The sequence below is a fragment of the Phascolarctos cinereus genome, unplaced genomic scaffold (genome assembly GCF_003287225.1).
Source record: "Phascolarctos cinereus isolate Bilbo 61053 unplaced genomic scaffold, phaCin_HiC Scaffold_5;HRSCAF=322, whole genome shotgun sequence".
NCBI lineage: Eukaryota > Metazoa > Chordata > Mammalia > Diprotodontia > Phascolarctidae > Phascolarctos > Phascolarctos cinereus.
Window position 1 is genome coordinate 324,886,131 of NW_027555958.1, and position 22,088 is coordinate 324,908,218.

At 47.7% G+C, this 22,088-nt stretch overlaps 3 protein-coding genes across 3 annotated transcripts; 2 read left to right on the forward strand and 1 right to left on the reverse strand.

The window, feature by feature from the left end:
* The first annotated feature begins 567 nt into the window (after window positions 1–567).
* TTC24 (tetratricopeptide repeat domain 24) lies at window positions 568–11,074 on the forward strand. The gene is made up of 9 exons (XM_020991508.2): window positions 568–1,282; window positions 1,803–2,006; window positions 2,990–3,118; window positions 3,494–3,615; window positions 4,078–4,176; window positions 8,269–8,369; window positions 8,807–8,883; window positions 9,735–9,822; window positions 10,790–11,074. Exons 1-9 carry the CDS (start codon window positions 583–585, stop codon window positions 10,869–10,871), a joined length of 1,602 nt encoding a protein of 533 aa, XP_020847167.1. The 5' UTR covers window positions 568–582; the 3' UTR covers window positions 10,872–11,074.
* A 242-nt stretch (window positions 11,075–11,316) lies between these two features.
* NAXE (NAD(P)HX epimerase) lies at window positions 11,317–13,808 on the forward strand. The gene is made up of 6 exons (XM_020991510.2): window positions 11,317–11,593; window positions 11,884–11,992; window positions 12,169–12,279; window positions 12,380–12,493; window positions 13,031–13,178; window positions 13,556–13,808. Exons 1-6 carry the CDS (start codon window positions 11,424–11,426, stop codon window positions 13,756–13,758), a joined length of 855 nt encoding a protein of 284 aa, XP_020847169.1. The 5' UTR covers window positions 11,317–11,423; the 3' UTR covers window positions 13,759–13,808.
* A 582-nt stretch (window positions 13,809–14,390) lies between these two features.
* On the reverse strand, window positions 14,391–21,606 carry GPATCH4 (G-patch domain containing 4). The gene is made up of 8 exons (XM_020991512.2): window positions 21,439–21,606; window positions 20,267–20,411; window positions 18,793–18,866; window positions 18,603–18,695; window positions 18,359–18,454; window positions 15,450–15,535; window positions 15,210–15,260; window positions 14,391–14,971 (listed from the first exon to the last, which is right to left on the reverse strand). The coding sequence occupies exons 2-8, from the start codon at window positions 20,343–20,345 to the stop codon at window positions 14,602–14,604; spliced, it is 849 nt and encodes a 282-aa protein (XP_020847171.1). The 5' UTR covers window positions 20,346–20,411; window positions 21,439–21,606; the 3' UTR covers window positions 14,391–14,601.
* Between the last annotated feature and the right edge of the window lie 482 nt (window positions 21,607–22,088).

The window sequence follows — 22,088 nt, forward strand, 5'->3', positions numbered from 1 at the left end:
AATAACTCTAGGAAATAAGTACTATTATCATCCCTATTACAGTTGGGGAAACCGAGGCAAACAGCGGTCCAGTGACTTGCTTAGGGTCACACAGCTAGTAAGTGTCTGAGTCCAGGTTTGAACTCAGTTCTTCTTGACTCCTGCTCTAACCACTGGGACACCTAGCTGCCTAAAGTTTCTTCTAGCTTTAGGTTCTGTCATCTAATAATAACAAAAGTTCAAACTTCTACAATGTTTAGAAGTTGACAAAGACCTTTATTCAAAGCAAGCCGTTTTCAGGTGGTGGTGGTAGGAAATATAAGATTTTATGAGGTTAAGTAAATGTCTCCCCTTGGCATTGAAGCTAGGATTTGAACCTAGGACTTCTGGCTCCAAGACCGCTATGCCCTCCACCCTTTCTACCACTACTCTCTGGGCTCTCCCTACCAGACAAACAATGAGAGACAAGTGGCTACTGCAGTTGGGGAGGACAGTTTAGATCATGGGAGGGTCACAACTGGCCAGGGACAGAACTGAGCTCAAAGAATCCTTCTTTGAAAGTAACTGTGGTCAGTTAACCAACTCCTTTGTCTTTTCAGTTCTATGTCTTCTCCTGCCTCTGAGGACAGTTCCCTGGGGCCAGGGACCAAGGCGTGGCCAGCCAAGAAGAGGAAGAAAAAGAAGAAACATCTGGAAGCCAGTATCCAGACCCTCACCCAAGCTGGGCATGGGGCCTTGAAGGATGGCAGAAATGATGAGGCCTTGGTTAGTTTTCATCGAGCCTTTCTTCTGGCCTTGGAGGCTCAGAGAGGCAGGGACACCAGGGTCCTCCAGGCCTGTGCCTTCAACCTTGGAGCAGCCTATGTGGAGACTGGGGACCCGGCACGTGGTCTCAGGCTATTCCTCTGGGCAAAGCCAGAGGAAAAGGCCAGTGGTGCTTGCCATGGTGACCAGTGCTTCAATGTGGCCTTGGCCTACCATGCCTTGGGTGATTTGCCTCAAGCCTTGGTATGGTACCACAAGGCCTTGGGCCACTATCAGCCCCGGGGAGACCAAGGGAGAACCCAGGAGAAGATGGCAGCCTGCTACCAGGCCCTGGGGCACCCAGGGCAAGCAGCCCACTGCCTTCGGGAAGCAGGCCAGGCTTATGCACAGGCAGGGAGACCCTGGGCTGCAGCCCTGGCACTGGGAGCCGCTGGTGGATGCATGCTAAAGAGCAGGCATCACAAGGTGGAAGAAGTGGTCCAGGTGCTGGAGGAGAGCCGGAGGCTGGCAGAGAAGAGTACCAGTCGGAGGCTTCTGGGTGAGACCTGGGGTCAAAAGGCAGCACGCTCATCGATGTTGCCACTGAGCCAAAAATATAGAATTGTGCCCACCTGGTTTGCTGTGTGGGGGATAATAGACTTACATTTTGTATATCATTCTATACTCCTCTGTTTTATATGCCTGGGGCAAGTATCTCACACCCATGGTACAAGAGTCGAAGGAGCTGAGTTCAGGTCCTGGCTCAACACTACTGTGACCTTGGGTAAATCACAGAATTTCTTTGGGTCTCAGTTTCCGTACCTGTAAAATGAAGGCATTGGACTAAATGGTCCCTTCCAGTTCAGATTCTATGATACTGTAAACCTATGAAACTTGCTTCACACTTACTCAGGCTATGAGGAAAAACTGAGGGGAAGCAGGGGAGAGACTGCTGACATCAGGGGGGCTGATGACATGCATTATGTGTGCTGCTGCGGTGACATAGCTGTCAATCATTCTTTAGAGCAGTTGTGTCCCAACCTGACTCCCAGTGACCAATGCTATCCCTGGCCCCCTAGGGAAGCTCTACAATGACCTTGGCCTGAGCTATTCCCAACTTCATCTGTTCCCGTTGGCAGCTGAGAGCTTCCTTCAGGCTCTACCTCTGTGTCCGGAGCCAGGAGCCAAGGCCATTGTGCTACGGAATCTTGGTGCTGCACACAATGCCCTTGGGAACTTCCGAGAGGCACAGAAGCTCCACCAGAAAGCTGCTGCCCTGTATGGTGGGTACCTGGAGGCTCAAGCCCAGGCTGGCTGCATGAGGGCAGACGGGTGTGGGGAGGGAGTGGGCATAGGGATGGGATTGGGTTAGAGGCGGAGGAGATAGGTAGGTAGGATATAACAGGGAGTTGTAGGCCCATAGGCGCAGGGCAAAGAGTCTGAGGACACAGAATTTTGAGCATGGGGCCCACAAGCTGAAGTCACAGGATTTGAAGGACCTGGGCTCGAATCCCAGCTCTGCTACTTGTTTGACCTTCAACAAGGTGATCTCCCTTCTCTGGGCCTCTGTTTTCTCATCTATAAAATAATTAAGATAAATTAGTTAAATTAATAATTATTAAATTAAACTAACAGTTATATAAGTGCCTACTATGTGCCAAGCACTTTACAAATATTACCTCATTTGATCCTTACAACAACCCTGGGAGGTAAGGCTATTATATCTCCATTCTACAGTTGAGGAAACTGAGGCAAACAGAGATTTAAGTGACTTGTCCAAGGTCACACAGCTTGTAAGTGTCTGAGACTGGATTTGAATCTATCCTGGCTCTATGCCTAGTGTTCTATCTACCTAGCTGTCCCAAATGAGGGGATTAACCTCAAAGTTTCCTTTTAGCTCTAAATCCTGTGGGGATTCATGGAATGTTAGAGCTTTCAAGGACATTAGAAATCATGTATATCAATCTTCTCATTTTATAGTTAAGGAAACTGAGGCATAGAAAGGGAGAGTGACTCACAGTCAAGGCTCAAGGTCACACAGCTGGTGATAGAGCTAAAGCCCAATTCTTCTGATTTCCAGGCTTGCCTTATCTCCTTTGTAGACTCAGAGCTGGGGGCAGGATGATGACACCATGTTGGGGCCTGGGGGGGAAGCTGTACTTTAAGACTGCCGAGTCCTCTCCCTGGGCTTCAAGGGAGGGAGGAGAGGAATCCAGGCACTCCTGCCAGCCAGCACACTACCCTGTGGCTGGCAATCTGTTGGCAGGCTCAGCTGGGCAGCGGCAGGAGCAGGGCGAGTGCTTTGGGGGCCTGGCATTTGCCCTGAGTCAGTTGGGGGAACATGAGGCTGCCAGAGACAACTACCTTCATGCTCTCCAGGCTGCACAGGATGCTGGTAAGGGGGTTTCCCTTGTGATGGTGTTTGGGGTGGACTTCTTTTGCTGCAGGGGGAGACTTTAAAGCCTTGCTGATGGGAGGGGGGGGGTGCTGAGAGTTTGGGGAGCCTCCTGCTTGAGGCAGGGTAGAATTACTTGGCTAGCAGGGAGGCTGATGACAGTACCAGAGGCCAGGTATTTTAAATAGGTCCATTTACCCTTTCTCCCAAATATTGGAGGTGAAGAATGGGAAGGGTCCATGGAGCTAGATGTGGAAGGTAGAATCTCCCCTCCCTGAAGTCCCATCCCTTAATCCCATCCCCACAAGGTAGGAAACATGTTGAGGAGGTATGTGTGTAAAGGGGTGGGAATCTCTGTAAGTTTTTCTTTCCCAGGGGATGTGAAGGGACAGTGGCAAGCTCTGGAGGGGCTGGGGGCTGCAGCTGCCTGTCTGGGGCAGCCTGACCAGGCTGTGAGGCGATATAAGGAAGCACTGGCTTTACTGGTCCAGTGCCAGGTAAGAACTCCCAACCCTAGATCCTAACCTTTCCTGTCCTCTCCTGCTTCACACTTCCCTCTTCTGGGAAGCTTGCTTTGAAAACACATTCCCTAGCGCTAATGTCCAGATCTCTCTCTTTCCCTTTCCCTCTCCCCTTTCCCTCTCTCTCCCCCTCTCTCCTCCCTCTCCTGGTGTACGTGTGTGCTTGGAGCTTGAGGTTAGGAGGGAGGTGTCCCACCTCTCCCATCAGCTTCCAGTCTTTTCCAGTACTGGAATCTTATCTGCTCTTCCTTTTTCATTTTTTTCCCCTTATAGGTAAGATTGGGAATTTGTCCACTATGGGAGGAGAATTTAGAAAGACTGACCGATAGACCCTCCTCCCTCTTTCATCCATCTGTTTCTTATCACCCTCCTGCCCTCTACTAACTCTCTCCTAAGGCAGGAGAGGGGCCAAGTAATTGTCTCCATTATCCCTACCAGAAAGAGCCCCCCTCAGTTCAAGAGAGGCTGGTGGCCAAGCTGGCAGATTCTATGAGGAATCACTTGACCCTGAGAGGACTGGATCCTGATCCCTACCTGGTGAGAAGAATCCTAAAATAGGGAGCCCCAGGGTGGGAGGTGGAAGGACCATTTGTGGTAAAAGGGAATTGATGTTTCCTTGAACCCCAGACCTTGACTGTCTGATTTGATTCATTTGCATTCTTGTTTGCCATAAGTAATACTGTTCTTTGCTATTCCCTTGCCCCAAGGCCCAGGCAGGGAAGCCTCCAATCTGAGACAGATTGGGCCCCTGGTTTAGGCAGAGCAAATGTCCAGAGTGTGAGCCTCATTCATGTGGGTACCCATCACAGCTTCAAAGGTCTCTAGGAGCAATTTCAAAAAAGGCCACAAGATGGCGATGTTATTCAAAGAACTCAAAGGTGCGGTGGAGAGGGGGGAATATCTTAACTCTTCTCTCAGTTGCCTCATCTATGTGCCTTTTTCATATTCACTCCTTGTGCCTCTGTCTCCTCCCTTTATTTCTCTCTCTCTCTTCCTATCTGTCCACTGCCTCTGGCCACACTCTAGAACAAGAGTAATATTTCAGAATCTCAGCAGATCTATGGCCTTGTGCATTGGCAGGACAACTCAGTAGCTCATTCTAGGCACAAGCAAGTAGGAGGATACCCAGCTCTGCTCTGCCCTGCCTCCTTCACCAAGCTCTGGGCGGCTAGGTGGGGCAGTGGACAGAGCCTGGGCCTGGAGTCAAGAAGGCCCCAGTTCAAATGTGTCTTTAGACACTTACTAGCTATGTGACCCCGAGCACCACTTTACCTCTGCCTCAGTTTCTTTAACTGTAAAATGGGGCTAATAATAGCCCCTACCTCCTAGGGCTGTTGTGAAGATCAAATAAGTCAATATTTGTAAAGCACTTAGCACGGTGCCTGGCACTCATTCTCTTCTCTTCTCTCCTCCCCTCCCCCCAGTCTGGTGAAAGGATCCAACCAAAGCATGGGTATGCTACATGGGAAAGTAGAAAGGGCTGTGGATTTAGGGGTCAAAGGACCCAGGTTCAAATTCTGGCTTTGTCACTTAACAGTTGTGCTACCTCCTGTTTCCTCATCTATAAAAGGGAGGTTTATTGAATGACTTATGGGTGGACTTATTGTATAGGTTGAATGGACTTAGTGAATGAAGGAATTAATAAAAAAAGCACTTTTTACATGCTTACTATATGCAAAGCACGGTGCTAAGTGCTGGGAATACAAATACAAAAGTGAAGGTAGTCTCTGCTCTCTAGATGCTCCTGTTCTAATAGCAGGAAACCACACATATAGGTATCCAGGGAGTGGCATTTATTGTACAGGATGAATCTTTCTTACTAGAGGTGATCAGGAATTAACTGCAAAAGAGAGTCTCAGTGAGAGGTGGGTTCGACTAGGTAGCCTCTGAGGGCCTGTTTACCTCCCAAGAGTCTGTAAATCTGTGGGAATGCTTCCAAGTGGAAGTGGCATCTGAATCATGCCTTAAAAGGAAGAAAGGTCTTCAATAGATAGGAGATAGGTGACACAGTAGATAGAGCACAGGGCCTAGAGTCAGGAAGACCCAAGTTCAAATGCAGCCTCAGACATTTGCCAGCTGTGTGATCCTGCACAAGTCACTGAACCTCTGTTTGCCTCAGTCTCCTTATCTGTAAAATGGGAATAATAGCACCTACCTCTCAGGGTTGTTGTCAGGATGAAATGGAATAGGATCAAATAAAATAATTGCAAAGTGCTTATCACAGTGCCTGGCACATAATAAGTGCTATGTGAGTGTTAGCCATTATTATTAGGAAAGGGAAATAGGGAAGGAGGAGGGGAGACTCCATTCCAAGCATGAGAATAGTGTGAGCAAAGCAACAGAAATGGGACAGTTTGGGGGCAGGAGAGGAAGGGCAAATAACGAATAGTCCAGTTTGAAAAATACAAAAAATACATGAAAGAGAGATGTACAGGGAAATAGGAGACTGGTATTAGAAGGCTTTGAATGAGGGGCAGCTAGGTGACATAGTGGATAGAGCACTGGCTCTGAAGTCAGGAGGACCTGAGTTCATATCCCCCCTCAGACCAAACACTTGACACTTACTAGCTGTGTGACCCTGGGCAAGTCACTTAACCCCAATTGCCTAAAAATAAAATTGAAGGCTTTGAATGCTGAGTTAAGATTGACACTTAAGCTTGATTCAGTAGGCAATGAGGTACCACTGAATGCTTTTTTCAGCTTTCATTTTTTTTTCAGTTAATAGGCATTTATTTTCTTTCCCTCTTGCTTCCCCAATTGAAAATTTAAAAAAGAAAAAAAAACTTAACAGGTGTGCATAGTCAAGCAAAACATTCCCACATTTTCTGTTTCTGAAATGCATGTCTCCCTCTGCATCATCACCTCTGTGTCAGGAGGTAGGTAACATAGTTCATTATCAGTCCCTTGGACACTGAAGGCTTCTGAGTAGAGGAATGATATATGATCATGGAAGTTCATTAAGAAGATAACTTGGCCAGAGTGGGGAGGTTGGATTAGAGCTAGTAAATGTTTAACACCTGGCTCTCCAGGAAAAATGCCGACCTAACACATGTTTAGGTTTAATTAGTAGTGTTCATATTTTCTCCACCACTTCTTTAAGTCTAGACTATCAATAAAAAAAAGAAATCAAGCTTTCATTTGAAGTGTTTGATGATTTCCAAGGTGTATATGATCACAATGAAAATTTAACAATCAGCCCATCAGAATGGTTTCCAGCACAATCCTGAGATGTGGTCATAAAGGCATAGATTTAGAAGTAGATGGGACCTTAGAGGTCATCTAGTCCAACACCTTCATTTTTCAGACAAGAAAACTGTGGCTCGGAGAGGTTACTTACCCAAGGTCATAGGTAGTGATAGGCAGAATTTGAACCTAGGTCCTCTGACTACAAATCTGTTGGTCTTTCCACTCTACTACAATGACAGACTAAAGGCAGACAACTAGTTAGGAGGCTGTTACAATATTCTAAAGGAGAAGAAATGAGGACCTGAGTTAGGATTATTTCGGTGGGAGCAGAGAGAAGCTAGAAATAGCCAGAATTTGGTAATGTATAAAGTGTGTAGGATGAGAATGAGGTAATGGGAAGGATGGCGGTGTCATTATCAGAGATGGAGGCATTACCTGGAAGGGCAGGTTTGGCAAGCGGTTAGGGGGAAGATTATACTAATAACTAGCATTTATATAGCACCCACTGTTTGCCAGGCACTGTGCTAAGCGCTTTACAAATATTTCATTCAGTCCTCATAACAACCCTGAGGTAGGTGCTATTATTATCACCATTTTATAGTTGAGGAAACTGAGGCAAACAGAGGTGAAGTGACTGGCCCAGAGGCACACAGCTAATGAGGATCTGAGTCTGGATTTGAACTCGGGTCTTCTCGACTCCAGGCCCAGTGTACAATCTACTGAGCTACCTAGCTGCCTCTAAAAGGACTTTATTTTATTTTTTCTCTGTGTCAAACATTTATTTGTTTGTTTATTTATTTATTTTAGGCACTTGGAGTTAGCTGCTGGATCATCTGCTTCTAGAGTCCCATTAGTACAAAATTCCCCTGTCTAGCCCTGTTATGACTTATGTGACCTGATGGCTTTAATCTTTTGTGGGTCCATGGACCTCAACGGAACAAAGGTTTCCCCATCAGTGGTTTTGGAATGAATCAAATCTTTCAGTTGTTTCTGGATGCCAAGTCTTCCTTCAGTTCAGAGTCCCTATTAATCTCTCTGTTTTCTCTGATTCTTTCTGTCTCTATCTCTCTGTGTGTGTCTCTCTCTCTTTTTTAGGCAAGTGGGGTTAAGTGACTTGCTCAGGGTCACACAGCTAGTAAGTGTCAAGTGTTTTTAGTCTGAGTCTGGATTTGAACTCAGGTCCTCCTGACCTCAGGGCCGGTGCTCTATCCATTGCACCACCTAGCTGCCCCTCCTTCTCTGTGCCTCTGTCTGTCTCTTTCTGTGTGTATATGTGTGTCTCTCTCTGTCTGCCTCCCTCCTTCAGTCCCTCCATTGATTTGTCATCCAGGAAGAGGGGGGTCAACGCCTCTGTGCATCATACAAACGAATAGCTGGAGGGAATATGACTCTGACCATGGCCATAGTTCCTAAAACCACTCATTCTCCCTTTTTCCCTTTCAGTCACTGACCCGGGTGAGGCCACAGGCTATGAGTAGAGCCTCTTCCTCCAAGCCCTGCTACCAGATCCTGGGGGGTCAGGCAAAGGGCCCAACACAGTGCAGGTGAGGTAGAGTGGGCAAGTCAGGGAGAGTGGGAGAGAGGGATGTGGAGCTTCAGAGATAATCAGACTTTAGACCAGAGAACCCCTAGGGGAATATGTGGTGACAATAATGTTGGTTCATAGGACTATGAATTTAGAGCTAGAAGGAAACATTCCAATCCCTCATTTAACAGATGAAGAAACTGAAGCCCAAAGAGATGGATGATGTACCTAAGGTCTAAGAGTAGCAGGGGGCAGAACCAAGATTTGAACCTAGGTTTTCTTACTCTAAATTAATCTCATTCCACTGTGCCATGTTTCCTTAAAGAGGCAAAGGGTGTGGTTATGAGTGATCAGGGCTGCTGAACAGAAGGGTTATTGGGAATGTTTTCACTTTGCAATGGGTGAAAGGAAGGGACTCCCCTCCCAGTCTGTCTCCCTCCTCCTTTGCCCTGGCAGATCAGCTGCTTCGTGGGAGGAAGAAGAGGAGGTGACAGTCAATCTTCCCATGACATCGCCCAAATGGAGACTGGATCGTGAGTCTGAGTAGTCATGTGCCCCCCACCCCATTTCCTCACATAAGCAAAGTTCATCTGAGGTCATTTTATCCTTTCTCCCGGCTGTTCCACCTAATCCAGTCTGAGGTGGGATGCCTCCATCTTGGTGTTCCCACCCCTGGCAATCTGGAAAGCTTTCCTCTACCTAACCTACAATCAATCAGTCGACAGATATTCCAGGCACTTTGCTAAAAGGTAGCACCTATATTTCTTACTCCACATTACTATTGTGAGGAAAGTATTTTGTAAATCTTACAGCATTTTTTAAAAATTGGAACTTATTGAAGGAAGAAAATTAGTGTTCATTAACCACCTCAGATACTTTCTAGCTGTGTGGTCCTGGGCAAGTCACATAACCCTGTTTGCCTCAGTTCTTCATCTGTTAAAAAAGAAAATGAGTTGAAGGAAATGGCAAACCATTCTGGTATCTTTGCCAACAAAACCACAAATGGGGTCACAGAGAGTTGGACACAACTGGAAAACAACTGAACAACCACAACAAAGCATGTGCTGAGAGTTTTACAAATATCACTTCATTTTAACCTCACAGCAACCCTGGGAGGTAGATGCTATTATAATCTCCATTTTATGGATGAAGGAACTGAGACAGACAGAAGTTAAGTGACTTGTTCACAGTCACACAGCTAGAAAGTCTCAAGCTGGATTTGAATCCAGGTGTTTCTGACTTCAGGCCCATCAATCTTGTCTGCTGTACTACCTAGCTACCATTTCATGACACATTGTCCACTTATCTGCCTGCCCCTTACTTCCCAATCTTTTCCAAATTATGGGTTTAGATAAACTGAGGCTTATATTTGTTTTTTCACTAGGTCTGAGGCCTCTCTCTTTCCATCGATCAGGAGTTCTCAAAGATGGGAAGCCCAGCATCCTGTCCTCTAATGGTCCCCAAGCCAATAGGTAGGTAGGCTTCCTGCTTGGGAAGACATTTAGGGCTTGGAGTATGAGTGGAAAGAGGAGTTGGAAATGGTGTGCTTTGGAGTGGCTTGAAGTCCTGCTCTGACACTGTTGTACAGAGGTGACCCCTGAGTTCTCAATGACTGTGCCATCTGTGTGCAAATTCTAGCAGCACCAACCAAACCAGGAAGGCTTTGGGTATAGTCTTTGTGATGGACTCTGGCTCTGTCATCTGAGGACCAGCCTTTGCTAAGTTCCTAAAAGTTCATCAGAATGTGGGGGGTTGGGGTGGGCAAGATGATGTTTTTTGGCACAATTGAAACTCATGAAGACAGTCTGGTAAGGTAGAGAGGGGTGCAATCTACACTAGTGAAGATAGCACCTACACGAATGAAATAATGTATCTTTGTTAGCATTTCAACTTAAACATTTATTAAGAGCTTTCTATGTGTAAGGCTGAGAGGCACCAAGCCTCCCCACAAAACAAGGCCACCTTCAGGGAGTTTACATTCTGAGGAAAATGGGTATTGAAATATTATGGAAAGTTACAACTTTTAAGAAGGGGGTAGGGATGGGTAAGGCTGAGGATCTGGTGCTAAAAGGAACAATAGAAGGTCCCAGAGTGGCAAGATGACCTGGGCCACTAATAAAGGGATACAGGGCCATCTTTGTTTTTGTCCCTCAGCAATTGTAATAATCCACGGCCAGCCATGGTGCACCAGGAGTCGGTTTGCCCACTCCATCACTTGCCCCCTGGGGAGAAAGGGAAAAAAGATCCTGAATCTGGGGACCAGAACCTCAAAACCACCTATCCGAGGTGGCATCATGCATGGGGGAGGTGAGGAGGGATAATGAGAGCTCCAGGGAACAGCTAGTCCCCAGTTGCCCCTCTCTTCGTTCCTCGGTACCCAGCACTTTCTCCCTCGCTCTCCCCAGGCTGTAGTACTACTCCTCTTCCTATCTTCTTCAGATCACATGAAGGACCCCCCACCACTCTCAGCAGAAACGTCTGCAGGAGGCCAACCAAGTCCAGCTTCTGCATGGTCATGTGACCCTCGTCTCCCTAAGTCTCCTCCTCTGGCTTTCTCTACTTGTCCAGTCCTTGGATGGAGACTGTCTGGAGCACAGCACTGCAGAGTGGTCAGGCTGTGCTCAGTGTTAGGGTCACATGAGGACTTCGAGATCCCCCACACCACCTCCTGCTCCACTTTTGGTGCAACTGGAAGAGAAAATAAAATTGGCAGTGAATCTTGTTTCTGTTCTAGTCCTGGCCTGCTTTTGTCAGTTTCACTGGGGATGGGAGGAGGGTGGTGCTCAGCTTCTCCTCCCAGGATAGTAGTCCCAGAAGGCGTAGTGCGGGAGTGGGTTAGGGTCCGGACAGCAGGGGGCGCTGTAATTGCACGCAGCCGCCACCGAAGGCAAGAAGGCAAACTCAGTTTGCGTACCAGCCGGACTCGTAAGCGGCGCATGCGCGCTAGGATTCCCGTCCCTGACCTCTCCCATTCACCCAGGGCTGAAGCAGGAGAGGCAGTGCTAGCGCATGCTCCGAGGCTGGCATTCAAGGGGGAGGGAGAGAGGAAAAGAGGCAGCCCGCGGGGACCTGAATGTCCGGGCTGCGGGCGCTGCTGGGGCTGGGGCTACTGGTCGCCGGCTCGCGCCTGCCGCGCGTCTTGGCTCGAGGTGGGCCCCGCTGCCCGGGGCCCGCCTGGTGGGGGGCAAGGCAGATGCACCCAGGGGACTCCACCATGGCGGGCAAAACCCTGAAGTACTTGAGGTGAGATGAGGCCAGGGGACGTCCGACTTCCGCGTTCTGCGCAGGGAGCATGCACTGACCTGGACCGGGGGTGCCCCCAAACCTGGGAGGGCAGAGGGTGCAGTGACTCGGACGGGGTCGCCCACCTGAGTCGGGGAGGCGGGGCAGGACTAGGGGTTGCAGGCGTACAAGGGATTTACCGACCTGGACCGGGGGGCGCCCGCCCGAGCCTGTGGGGCTGGGAGCGCTCGCCTGAGCCTGGGAGGGCCAGGGTCAGGAACTGAGTCTGGAGGGGCTGGGTTTTCTCCCAGCCAGGAGGAGGCCCAGGCTGTGGATGAGGAGCTATTCAACGAGTACAAGTTTAGTGTGGATCAACTCATGGAGCTGGCTGGGCTCAGCTGTGCCACTGCCATTGCCAAGGTCAGTGCCAGGGGCTGGGGGAGGACCTAGCACTAACCAGCCCCTAAAGAGCAAGGGCAGAATGATGAAAGCCAGTAGGAGGGGATGGGAAATGGGTCACATGAAACCTGTCCTACGGGAACCAGGGCCTTCCTGCAAGAAGATCCTTTTAATCCCCATGCATCTCCTCCCTGCAGGCATACCCTCCCAGTTCTTTTGACAGCAGCCCCCCAGCAGTCCTGGTTATCTGTGGCCCTGGAAACAATGGGGGTGATGGCCTTGTCTGTGCCAGGCACCTCAAACTCTTTGTGAGTATGGAGAGGTGCCACCAAGGGAGGGGAGGCTGACAGGACGGGAAGGGGCTCTTACAATTTGGTCATCTGGATCACATCACTCCCTCCTTCCCAGGGCTATGAGCCAAAGATCCATTATCCCAAGAAGCCAAGCAAGCCACTTTTTGATGCTCTGGTGACACAGTGTCAGAAGATGGACATCCCTTTTCTGCCTGAGATGCCACCTGAGGTAGGAGGCATTAGACCCTAAATTCACTTACACGCTTTCTCTAATACACAGCCACTGGCTTCTTTGCTTTTCCTTTACCTTGGTATGAAAATTTTCTTTTAGCTGCTCCCACCCCAAACAATGAAGCCTAAATGCTTTCTTCTGGACTCCTTTGCAGCCCTACCATGCACCTTTGTCCCTATCTTCTAGTAACTGGGAGCCAGGGTTTTAATCTAGACATGGTTACTTATTACCTCTGTGAGCTTGGGAAATGAACCTCTCTGGGCCTTTGAGAGGGCCAGTTTTATTTTCAAGGTCCTTTCCTGTTTCACCTATCATCCTATGACTTCTGTCCTAGTCCCTGGTGCCTGAATTTCCTCTGAAAACAAGTAGCCGTCCCTCAGCATAAAACTTGAGTGTTTCTGATTCTGCACCCACCACTGCCTGTATCTATATAATCTGCATTGTTTTTTCTGTAGCCATTCTAGCCTTTTTCCTTGCTTAGAGCAGTACTGGGAAATGGGTTACCAACCTACTCTTCCTCTCCCTTCTTCCTAGCCGATGCTGATTGATGAACTATATGAACTGGTGGTAGATGCGATCTTTGGCTTCAGCTTTAAGGGTACTGTGCGGGAGCCATTTGGAGCCATCCTGAGTATGCTGAGTGGGCTCACAGTGCCTATTGCCAGCATTGACATCCCCTCAGGTAACCGGAGGGGCGGGGGAGAGGGGTAATAGAGTCGTATAAGTGGATGATTTCTGAATACTCCTAAGTGCCCAAGCTGGGCAGGAAGTGAAGGCTACCTGAATCATAGAACGTTAGAGCTGGAAGGCTCTTGGAGGCAAGAACTTGAAAATTCTACGTCTCCACTCAACATCCTCTCTGCCTGGTGTCACAGAGTATTTTCACTTCCTCCATATGAAGAGACCCCAAAGCATAGAGGTGCCTGGAGAGCCTAGGACAGGGCCTAGTGTTCCTGCTTCCCCCAAGATTGAGCTGAAGCCAAATTCAGAAGGGGTATAGGGGAAGGTAAGCTGAAAAGAGGACTGATTCCTGTAACCATGTGTCCCTTGCACCCACAGGGTGGGATGTGGAGAAGGGGAACCCAGACGGCATCCGGCCTGACTTACTTATTTCACTGACAGCCCCCAAAAAGGCAGCCACTCTGTTCAAGGGTCGATACCACTACTTGGGGGGTCGCTTTGTGCCATCTGCCTTACAGGAGAAATACCAGCTCAACCTACCCCCCTACCCAGCAACTGATTGTGTCTTGCAGCTGCAATGAAGAAAGACTGGTGTGCCCCCAATAAAGACTGAGTTCATTTTTGGTCTGGATCTGTAAAGTGCTTTGAGATCTTCTGGGTGGGCTGGAGTCATCTTTGTGGGCCAGAGAGGGCACAACATGGTATAGTGCAGAGAACACTACCCTTGGAATCAGAAGACCCAAGTCTGAATCCCAGAGCTGTGTGACCTTGGGCAAAATGTCTCTGGGTCTTAGTTTCATCATCTGCAAAAGTAGAGGGAATCCTCTAAGTTCCTTTCCAGCTTGAAATTCTATAAACATGCTTAAGATGAGCTGATGTTGCAGTACGGTAGATGGGAAGAAAGACCTTCTGCTAGTTAGGATTGCTAAATGTTGAAATGGGCATCCACGGGACCTTGTATAATCTCTTTGAATACAAGTAATTCCTATCCATCTGGACTGGGGCAAACTTGCCTATAGGCAGGAAAGCGGATGAGACACTTTCAAAGTTTCAGCCCTCCTTTAGTTGGTGATGCTTCTGCAAAAGTGTGAAAGGAGCCAGAAGGATTCTCGTGTGAGACAGAGAATGACTCTGGTGCCTCTTTCCCAGCTCCAGGTCATGGGAAAGAAGCCTGGTGTGGGGGTGGGGGATGAGTGAAGAGCCTAAGCAGGACTGAAAAGTAGGGCCCTGGGAGGTGTTTATTGATTCCTCTGTGTAGAAGAACTGGATACCTTGATTTCCGGTGACCTCAGCACCTAAAGGAGAACCCTCTGTTATCCCCCTTGTCCCCCACCCCCTGCAATGGGCAAAGGGCGCAGAGGCCTGAGTCTCTGGAGTCCTGGTCTCCAACAAGGGAAAGTAGATGGTTATTGGAACAGTCCTCACTAGGCCTCTAGTGGTTCCTTTTTTCTTTTCTTCTTCTTGGTTTTCTGGGTTCTGTTTTCTTCTTCCTCTTCCCTTTCTACTTGAATGCCTACCTCATCTTCTGTTTCCTCTTCCAGTTGTCTCTTTTTCTTCTTCTTCTTGCTGTTCTCATCAGGCTGTTCTATGACCTCCACATGCTCAGTCCTGTCTGTTACTGATGCTTCTTCCTGACTTTTCTTTTTCTTCTTCTTCTTCATCTTCTGGGGCATTTCCTCAGCTGGAGAGTTAGGTACACCTGTGTTCTGGCCTTTGTACTGTGCCAGGAAGGCCCGCTCCTGCTCTTCCAGCCGTGCCAGCTTGGCCTTCATGGTAAGCCCATGGCGGGCACCCCTGGGGCAAGCAGATACCCAATCAGAGGAACAGCAAATCAGAGAAAGCATTCCCTCCCCCTGTGGTCTTGCTTGTGTGGGGCAAGAAAGACTTGCTATCCATCTATGGGCAGCATTAAGGGCTAGGGATGAAAGGGGCTAGAGACAATGATGGAAGCTTCACCTGGAAGAGTAAGCCCAGAGATGGGGAGGCTAGAGAAGGGCAGGGAAGGGAGAGCTGAGCTTGCAGACTGCCTTACTTGTGTGCAGTACGTCCCTCGAAGGCTCGAATCAACTCTTCATCTGTCAGGCTGGGTATTGACAGAGGGAAAAGTAGTTTAGGAAGGCATGGCCTAAAGAAGAAACCTACTGTCTCCCCACCAAGCTATCCCAGGTGGGGAGTGAAACCCTCTTCAAGAAGATCTGCCCACATTCATGTGGGACGTGGAATACTGGAGCAAGGCCTTTGTATCACCCTCCAATTCTAAGGGAATTCTCACATCTTTGCTGGTGGAGGTGCCTCATCCTCACTGCTTTGTTCACTCTGCTTCTCTGCTTTCTCCCCTCCTGAAGTGAGAGTGGCACTCTGGCAGGAGATCAAACATTTACAAGGTTAGCAAGTTTTTATGAAGCACCTACTATGTTCAAAGCACTACAGGAAATGCAAAGTTTAGACAAAGTTCCTGTTCCCGTGGGCTCACGTTCTGGTAAGGAGATATAACTCATATAGTACAGGCAAATCTAAGGTGGTAAGTTGCAGATCAGTTACTGGTCTGCATTGTTAGAAAGAATTTCCTTTGTTGTTGCTCAGTCCTGTCTGACTCTTTGTGGCCCCATTTGGAATTTTGTTGGCAAAGATACTGAAGTGATTTGCCATTTCCTTCTCTAGCTCATTTTACAGATGAGGAAACAGGCAAACAGGGTTAAGTTATTTGCCCAGCGTCACACAGCTAGTTAAGTGTTTGAGGCCAGACTTTAACTTGGGAAGAGGAGTCTTCCTTACTCCAGGCCCAGCACTTTATCTACTTTATCCAGCCACCTAGCTGCCCCAAATGACAGTAATACTGATATTTTGTTGTTTAGTTGATTAGTCATGTCCAATTCTTTGTGACCCCATTTGGGGTTTTCTTGGCAGAGATACTGGAGTGGTTTGCCATTTCTTTCTCCAGCTCACAGATGAAGAAACTGAGGCAAATGGAATTGACTTTCCCAGGGTCACACAGCTGTTAAGTGTCTGAAGCCAAAATTGAACTCGGGTCCTTCTGACTCCAAGGCCATTGCTCTATCCACTTTGCCACCTTCCCAATTTCCTTACCAGTTAATTAAATCACAGGCACAGGCCCAAGCCACCAAAAAAGCCCTTGAGGTTGGGGGTGAAGCTGATTACTAATAGTGGAACTGGGGCTAGTTTCTAGGAGGGCATTAAGCTAGGCTTTAAAGGACAGGTAGAATTTCAACACTTTTAAAGGTGAGGAAGGACATTTTAGGTTTAAGGAACATGACCAAAGGATAGTCTTGTACTCGAGTTAGGAAGTAGCTCAGTTTGGCTAAAGCACAAGATACTTAGAGGGGAGGAGCTATGAGTTAAGTCTGGAAGTGTCTGGCACACCAGATCAGGGGGACCTTTGAATGCCAGGCTAAGGAAGAAAGACCTTTACTAGGTAAGCAACAGGGAGCCACTGGAGGGTTCTGAGCAGAGACAAGACCAATCTGTCTCCTTTTGTCAGCATCACCATCCTCATCTCTCTCCATTAAGTTTGTTCCAACTAGCCAACTACCACATGCCCATTTCACATGGTAGATCTATGTTTCAGGCTGCTAACTTAAGCAGGTGCTGTATCCACAATGCTGTAATGACAAACCTGGCCTCCCCCCATCTCACACAGAGACAGTGGAAAGAACCCGATCTAGAGCCAAAAGGTTTACCCCTCACTTCTTCTGGGACCTCAAGCTACTTGCCTCATCTGTAAAATAAGGCGTTTGGCCAGGTGGCCTCCCAAATTTAGATCTCTGAGTCTATGATCAGAATGTAGGAGGAAAAGAAAACAGAAGGGAAAGTGCTTTGGTCACTATTCCCCAAGATCAAATGACAACACTCCTATTACTATTATCATTTTGGTTACACTGCCCACGGGGAATCTCAGCTAAAAGAGGGAGAACTTCACAGACTTACTGAGTTCCCTGAAGGACAGTGTGGCACCACATGGATAGAGAAGGGGACTTGGAGTCAGAAGACCGAAGTCTGAATCTTTCTTCCAAACACCAAAAATGGAATGATCATGGTTAAGTCACTTAACTTGGGCAGGTGGGAGGCAAGGTGGATAGAGCGCTAGGCCTGGAGTCAGGAAGACCGAGTTCAAATGTGACCTCAGACATTTACTAGTTGTGTGATCCTGGGCAAGTCATTTAACTTCTCTGCCTCAGTTTCCCCAACTTTAAAATGGGGGATAATACCTCACAGGATTGTTGTGAGAATCAAATGAGATGATAATTGTAAATCTCTTAGCAAAGTTCCTGGCACACAAGTAAGTGGTATATAAATATTAACTGCTATTATTTTTTATTATTGATTAACTTTTTGAAGCCTTTTCCTCATCTGTAAAATAAGAATAATACTTGTACTACCAATCTTCCAGGCTAATTGTAAAGAAAACCCTTTGTAAATTGCAAAGTGCCATATAAACATGAGTTATTATTAAAAGTTCATTTTCTACATCCTTTCCATGGTCTTTCCTTATAGCATCTACCCCCCCCACCCCCACCCCTTACTCCCCACTAGAATTCTGGATACTTGCTAAAAAACCAGAAAGATTCATTTGGAGAATGGGAAAGTTGGCAAAGAACCCTAGAATGTCGGCTCAAAGGGACCTTGTATACTAGCTAGCCCACACCTGCACAACCTGTGTCCTACCAAAGAATTTCGGGTGGCCCATCAAAAATGTAGAGGAAAACATCCTCTACATTTTTGGCTGGCCTCCCGAAATCCTTTGGCATGCCCGAGGGCCACAGGTTGTGGAAGCCTGTGCTAACCCAACCTCCTTATTTTACAGATGAAGAGGAGGTAGCAAATACCTTAGAGAGGGAATGGATTTGCTTTAGAACCCACAAACCCAGGTCTGATTCCATTTACAGTTGTGTGTTCATTATATGACCTTACAACATATCTTCATCTTATTGTCCAGGCCCCATGGTTCAGATATAGCTTTAGTTCTACCCCACTGCCTAATTCATTTAGAGGGCTGTAAGACAGCTAGTGATCACTTGTTTTTTAGAATACACCATCTAATTCTTCCTCTTGCAAATGGAAGTGTGGCTACTGTCTCCTGATAGTGAAGACAATAGAAAGCACGAAGCCCCACCTGGACTAGCAGGTGGGAGGAGGGTCTCCTTCATCCCTAGCCTCTAGTACCTTTATGAAGTGTCTGTACAACAGGCTGGACTTGGAGTTCCCAGATCGTTTCTGCCTGCTGGCATCCTTGGCCTGGGTCTTCATCTTTACTCCATCCTGTTGGGGAGGTGGAGGTTGAACTAAGTCTGCTGCCCCACGCCTGGTTCTCACAGTCCCTACACAGACCAAGTGCTTGTGTATTCTATGCTCATCTCTCCCTCCCCTCCCCTTTCCCCTTCCCTTACCCCATCCCCCCACCCAGTACCTTCCCAGTCTCCACCACCAAGCTGGCAGCTGTCTTGTTGAAGAGCTGGCTCCACCAGTGGTCAGTGAACTCCTTAGAAGGGTCATGTCCCACCTGCCCAAGGGGAAAGAGACACAATCCTGCAAATGCCATCCTTCCATCCCGATTTCCCCTCTGGGTCCCCAGGCCCCAGACCCACATGGAGTCTTACCCCAGCATTGTCCTGCTTCAGCTTCACCTTGACCGCCTGGGCTATGCCATCTTCATTCTTGCCCAGGCCCTTGCCTGGAGAAAGCAGAGACCAGGCTCATGCAGTTTATCTGTCTGCAGCAAAATCCTGACCCCTGACCACAACAATGCCTTTAGACTCTACTCAACTCTATCCCTCCTTCTTCCCCAATTCAGTTCTACGTGTCTCCTGCAAAACTTCAGAGGCTCCTGACTCCACTCCAGCAAAATTTCCTGCACTGATGTCTACAGCCCATTCAAATGGATCATCTGTCCTAATCTGTCTGTGTCCTGGGGGAGCTTACAACTACACAAGGGACTAGGACTGTATTCTCCAACCCTTCCTGGAGGAAGAATGGCATCATCCTCATCATAGCTAACATTTAAAGAGTGCTTACTATGTGCCAGGCACTGTGCTCTACAATTATGGTCTCATTTGATCCTCACAACTACCCCAGGAGGTAGGTGCTCTTATAATCTCCATTTTATAGATGAGGAAACTGAGGTAAACAGGAGTTAAGTGACTTGCCCCAGGCTTACATTGCTAGTTAAGTGTCTGAAGCAAGATGTGAACTCAAGTCTTCCTGACTCCAGACCCAAAGCTCTGTCCACTGTGTGCCATAACTGAGTGCTAAACTTAAAAGAGTCAGAAGACCTGGATTCAATTTCTAGCTTTGTCATTTATGATCCTATGTCACCATGGACAAGTCACTTAACCTCTTAGGGCCTCTTTTTGCCTTACCTATAACTTGGGGGTAATAACACTACTTCATATTACCTACTCTACCCCAGAACTGTGATTAAAACACTCTCCAGACAAGAAAGTATTATAGAAATGCGATCTCTTGTTATTAGCTTAATGAGATTCTCTTTACTATTATATACAGTGGCCCAAAAGTCTTAGTGAAGTTTTAAACTCTAAAAACTTAAAGTCTGTAAGATGAGTAGTTTTCTACTTGTGGAAACTTTCTCCAAATAGCTCTTTAATGCCCAGGGTAGGGCTTTGCCCACAAGGAATACCTGAGGTAGCTAGGTGGTACAGTCCATATAGCACTGGACTTGATTCAGGAAGAGCTGAGTTCAAACCCTGTCTCTGACACTGAGATATGTGACCCTGGACAAATCACTTAACCTCTCTGTCTCAGTTTCCTCAGTTGTAAAATGGGTATAATATAAGCACCTATCTCACAGGGTTGTTGTGAGGATCAAATGCTATATCATAAGTTAAGTACTCTGCAAAACTTAAAAACACTGTATAAATGCCAGCTATTAAGTCTTCCTTTCTGAGGGCTCTTTTCCCTGTCCCTTTTCCATCTGGGCACCCTACCTTCATTTCCCTTTCAGAATGGTTCTTCCTCTTCCAATTCTGCCTAAGAACTGAGGTGTCTGTGCTAGTGGGAGTTTCTTTCATAGCCCTGGGGTACTAGAAAGCAGGACTGGAGTTGTGGGGCTATTACCTTGAATCCATCCATGCTTCTGCAGCTGCTCCTCAGCAAACTTCATCCCCCGACTCTTGGTCCCTGAGGTGACGTTCATGTTGAGAAAAGAGTTAGTCTCTGTCCTCAATGTCTCACCAGTTCAAAAGTGGTTACTATCATCCCCCTGAAAGAAAAAAAAAGGATTCAAACCTATCGCTCCCAGTCTGGTTCTACTATGAGCAGAACACTGGCCTGGTTTCTGGATTGATCTAGACGCAGTAAGAGATGTTGCAGTTCTTTAAAATAATTTCTTATGCGCTGGAGACAGTTTCAGAAATGTTTTAAATAACAGGAACATTGTTAGACTAAACATAAAGCCTCCAAAAAGGGCCAGTGTCAAAGGAATTCCCTTGATTTTGACCTGTCAGTTCAGATGTGCCTTAACAAGCAAACATTGCCTTAGTCACACCTGACATGACATAACAGCCCTGGGGCTGCATGCTATTTGGTCTCCTTAAAAGGATCTCTTGTCTCCTCTGGAGAGGATCTGCCTTTACTATCTCTAGTCCCTGTACCTTTGCACCAGCTGTCCCCCATACCTGGGATATTCTACACTCTCCCTTCTTCTGCCTCTTAGTCTCCCTGGCTTCCTTCAAGACAGCTCAAATGCTACCTTCTGCAAGAGGCCTTTCCTGGCCTGCTTAGCTAATGCCTTCTTTCCCTTTCCCACTACCTCCTCAATACAGATCTTCTACTAGATATTTAAAAATAGTCAGCCTTAGACCGAGAGAGCTCCTTGAGGGTAAAGACTGTCTTATGGATCTTTTTGTATTCCCAGCGCTTAGTACAGTGCCTGGCACATAATAAGTGCTGAATATTTATTGATTGATTATTTCCTTGAAAGTGGCCGCTGTTTTTGCTTTTCTTTACATCCCCAGCACTTATCACAGCACCCGGCACAGACGAAGAGCTTAATAAGCGTTTATTGATTGATGCCTTGGGCGTGGAGTCTGTTCCTGCCTTTCTGTGTATCCCCGGCGATCAGCATCGTGCCAGGCATAAATGCCTGCTGACTGACCGACCAACCTCCAGTTGTCCCCAAGAACCCGCTCCGTCTGCCTTCCCTCCCCCTCCGGGGTCGCCCAGCCCTTCCGCAATCTAACTCCCATCTCTCCGGCTGCAGTTCCGGAAGGGCAGTCTCCAGCACTTACATTTATCTGCTCCTCTTAGCACCTCTTCCTCCCTTCCGGTGTGCAGCCAGCTTCTCTCTAGTGATGGGAGCTGCTCACAGTCCCGTCAAGGTCCTCATGGCTGAAACACGCGGAAACCACAACCGGCAAGCCGCCATGTTTCCGGAAGTACCGCTTTCGGTCCCTTCTAGGTGGCAAAGACCATAGAATGGAACCCAGGGGAACCATAGAGTTTAAGTCCTCCGAGGGAAGGAAGTTCCGAACCTCTCTCGGAAGCGGGCTGGCCCTCAGGTTGTTATGGAAACGGGGACTCTTAGGCTCAGTTTCGAAGCTCTGTGTGTGTGTGTGTATGTGTGTGTGTGTTGGGACGTATGAAGGATGGTCATCTATTCTCTAATGAGAAGCATCTTCAGGGGGTAATTGATGGTCATCTATTTCTCTGATGAGAAGCATCTTCAGGGGGCAGCAACTTGTCTTCCTGAGTTCAAATCTGCCCTCAGACACTTACTAGCTGTGTGACTCTGGGCAAGTCACTTAATGCTGTTTTGCCTCAGTTTCCTCATCTGTAAAATGAGCTGGAGAAAGAAATGGCAAAATCACTCTAGTATCTTTGCCAAGAAAACCCCAAATGGAGTCACAGAGAGTCAAATATGACTGAAATGATGGAACAA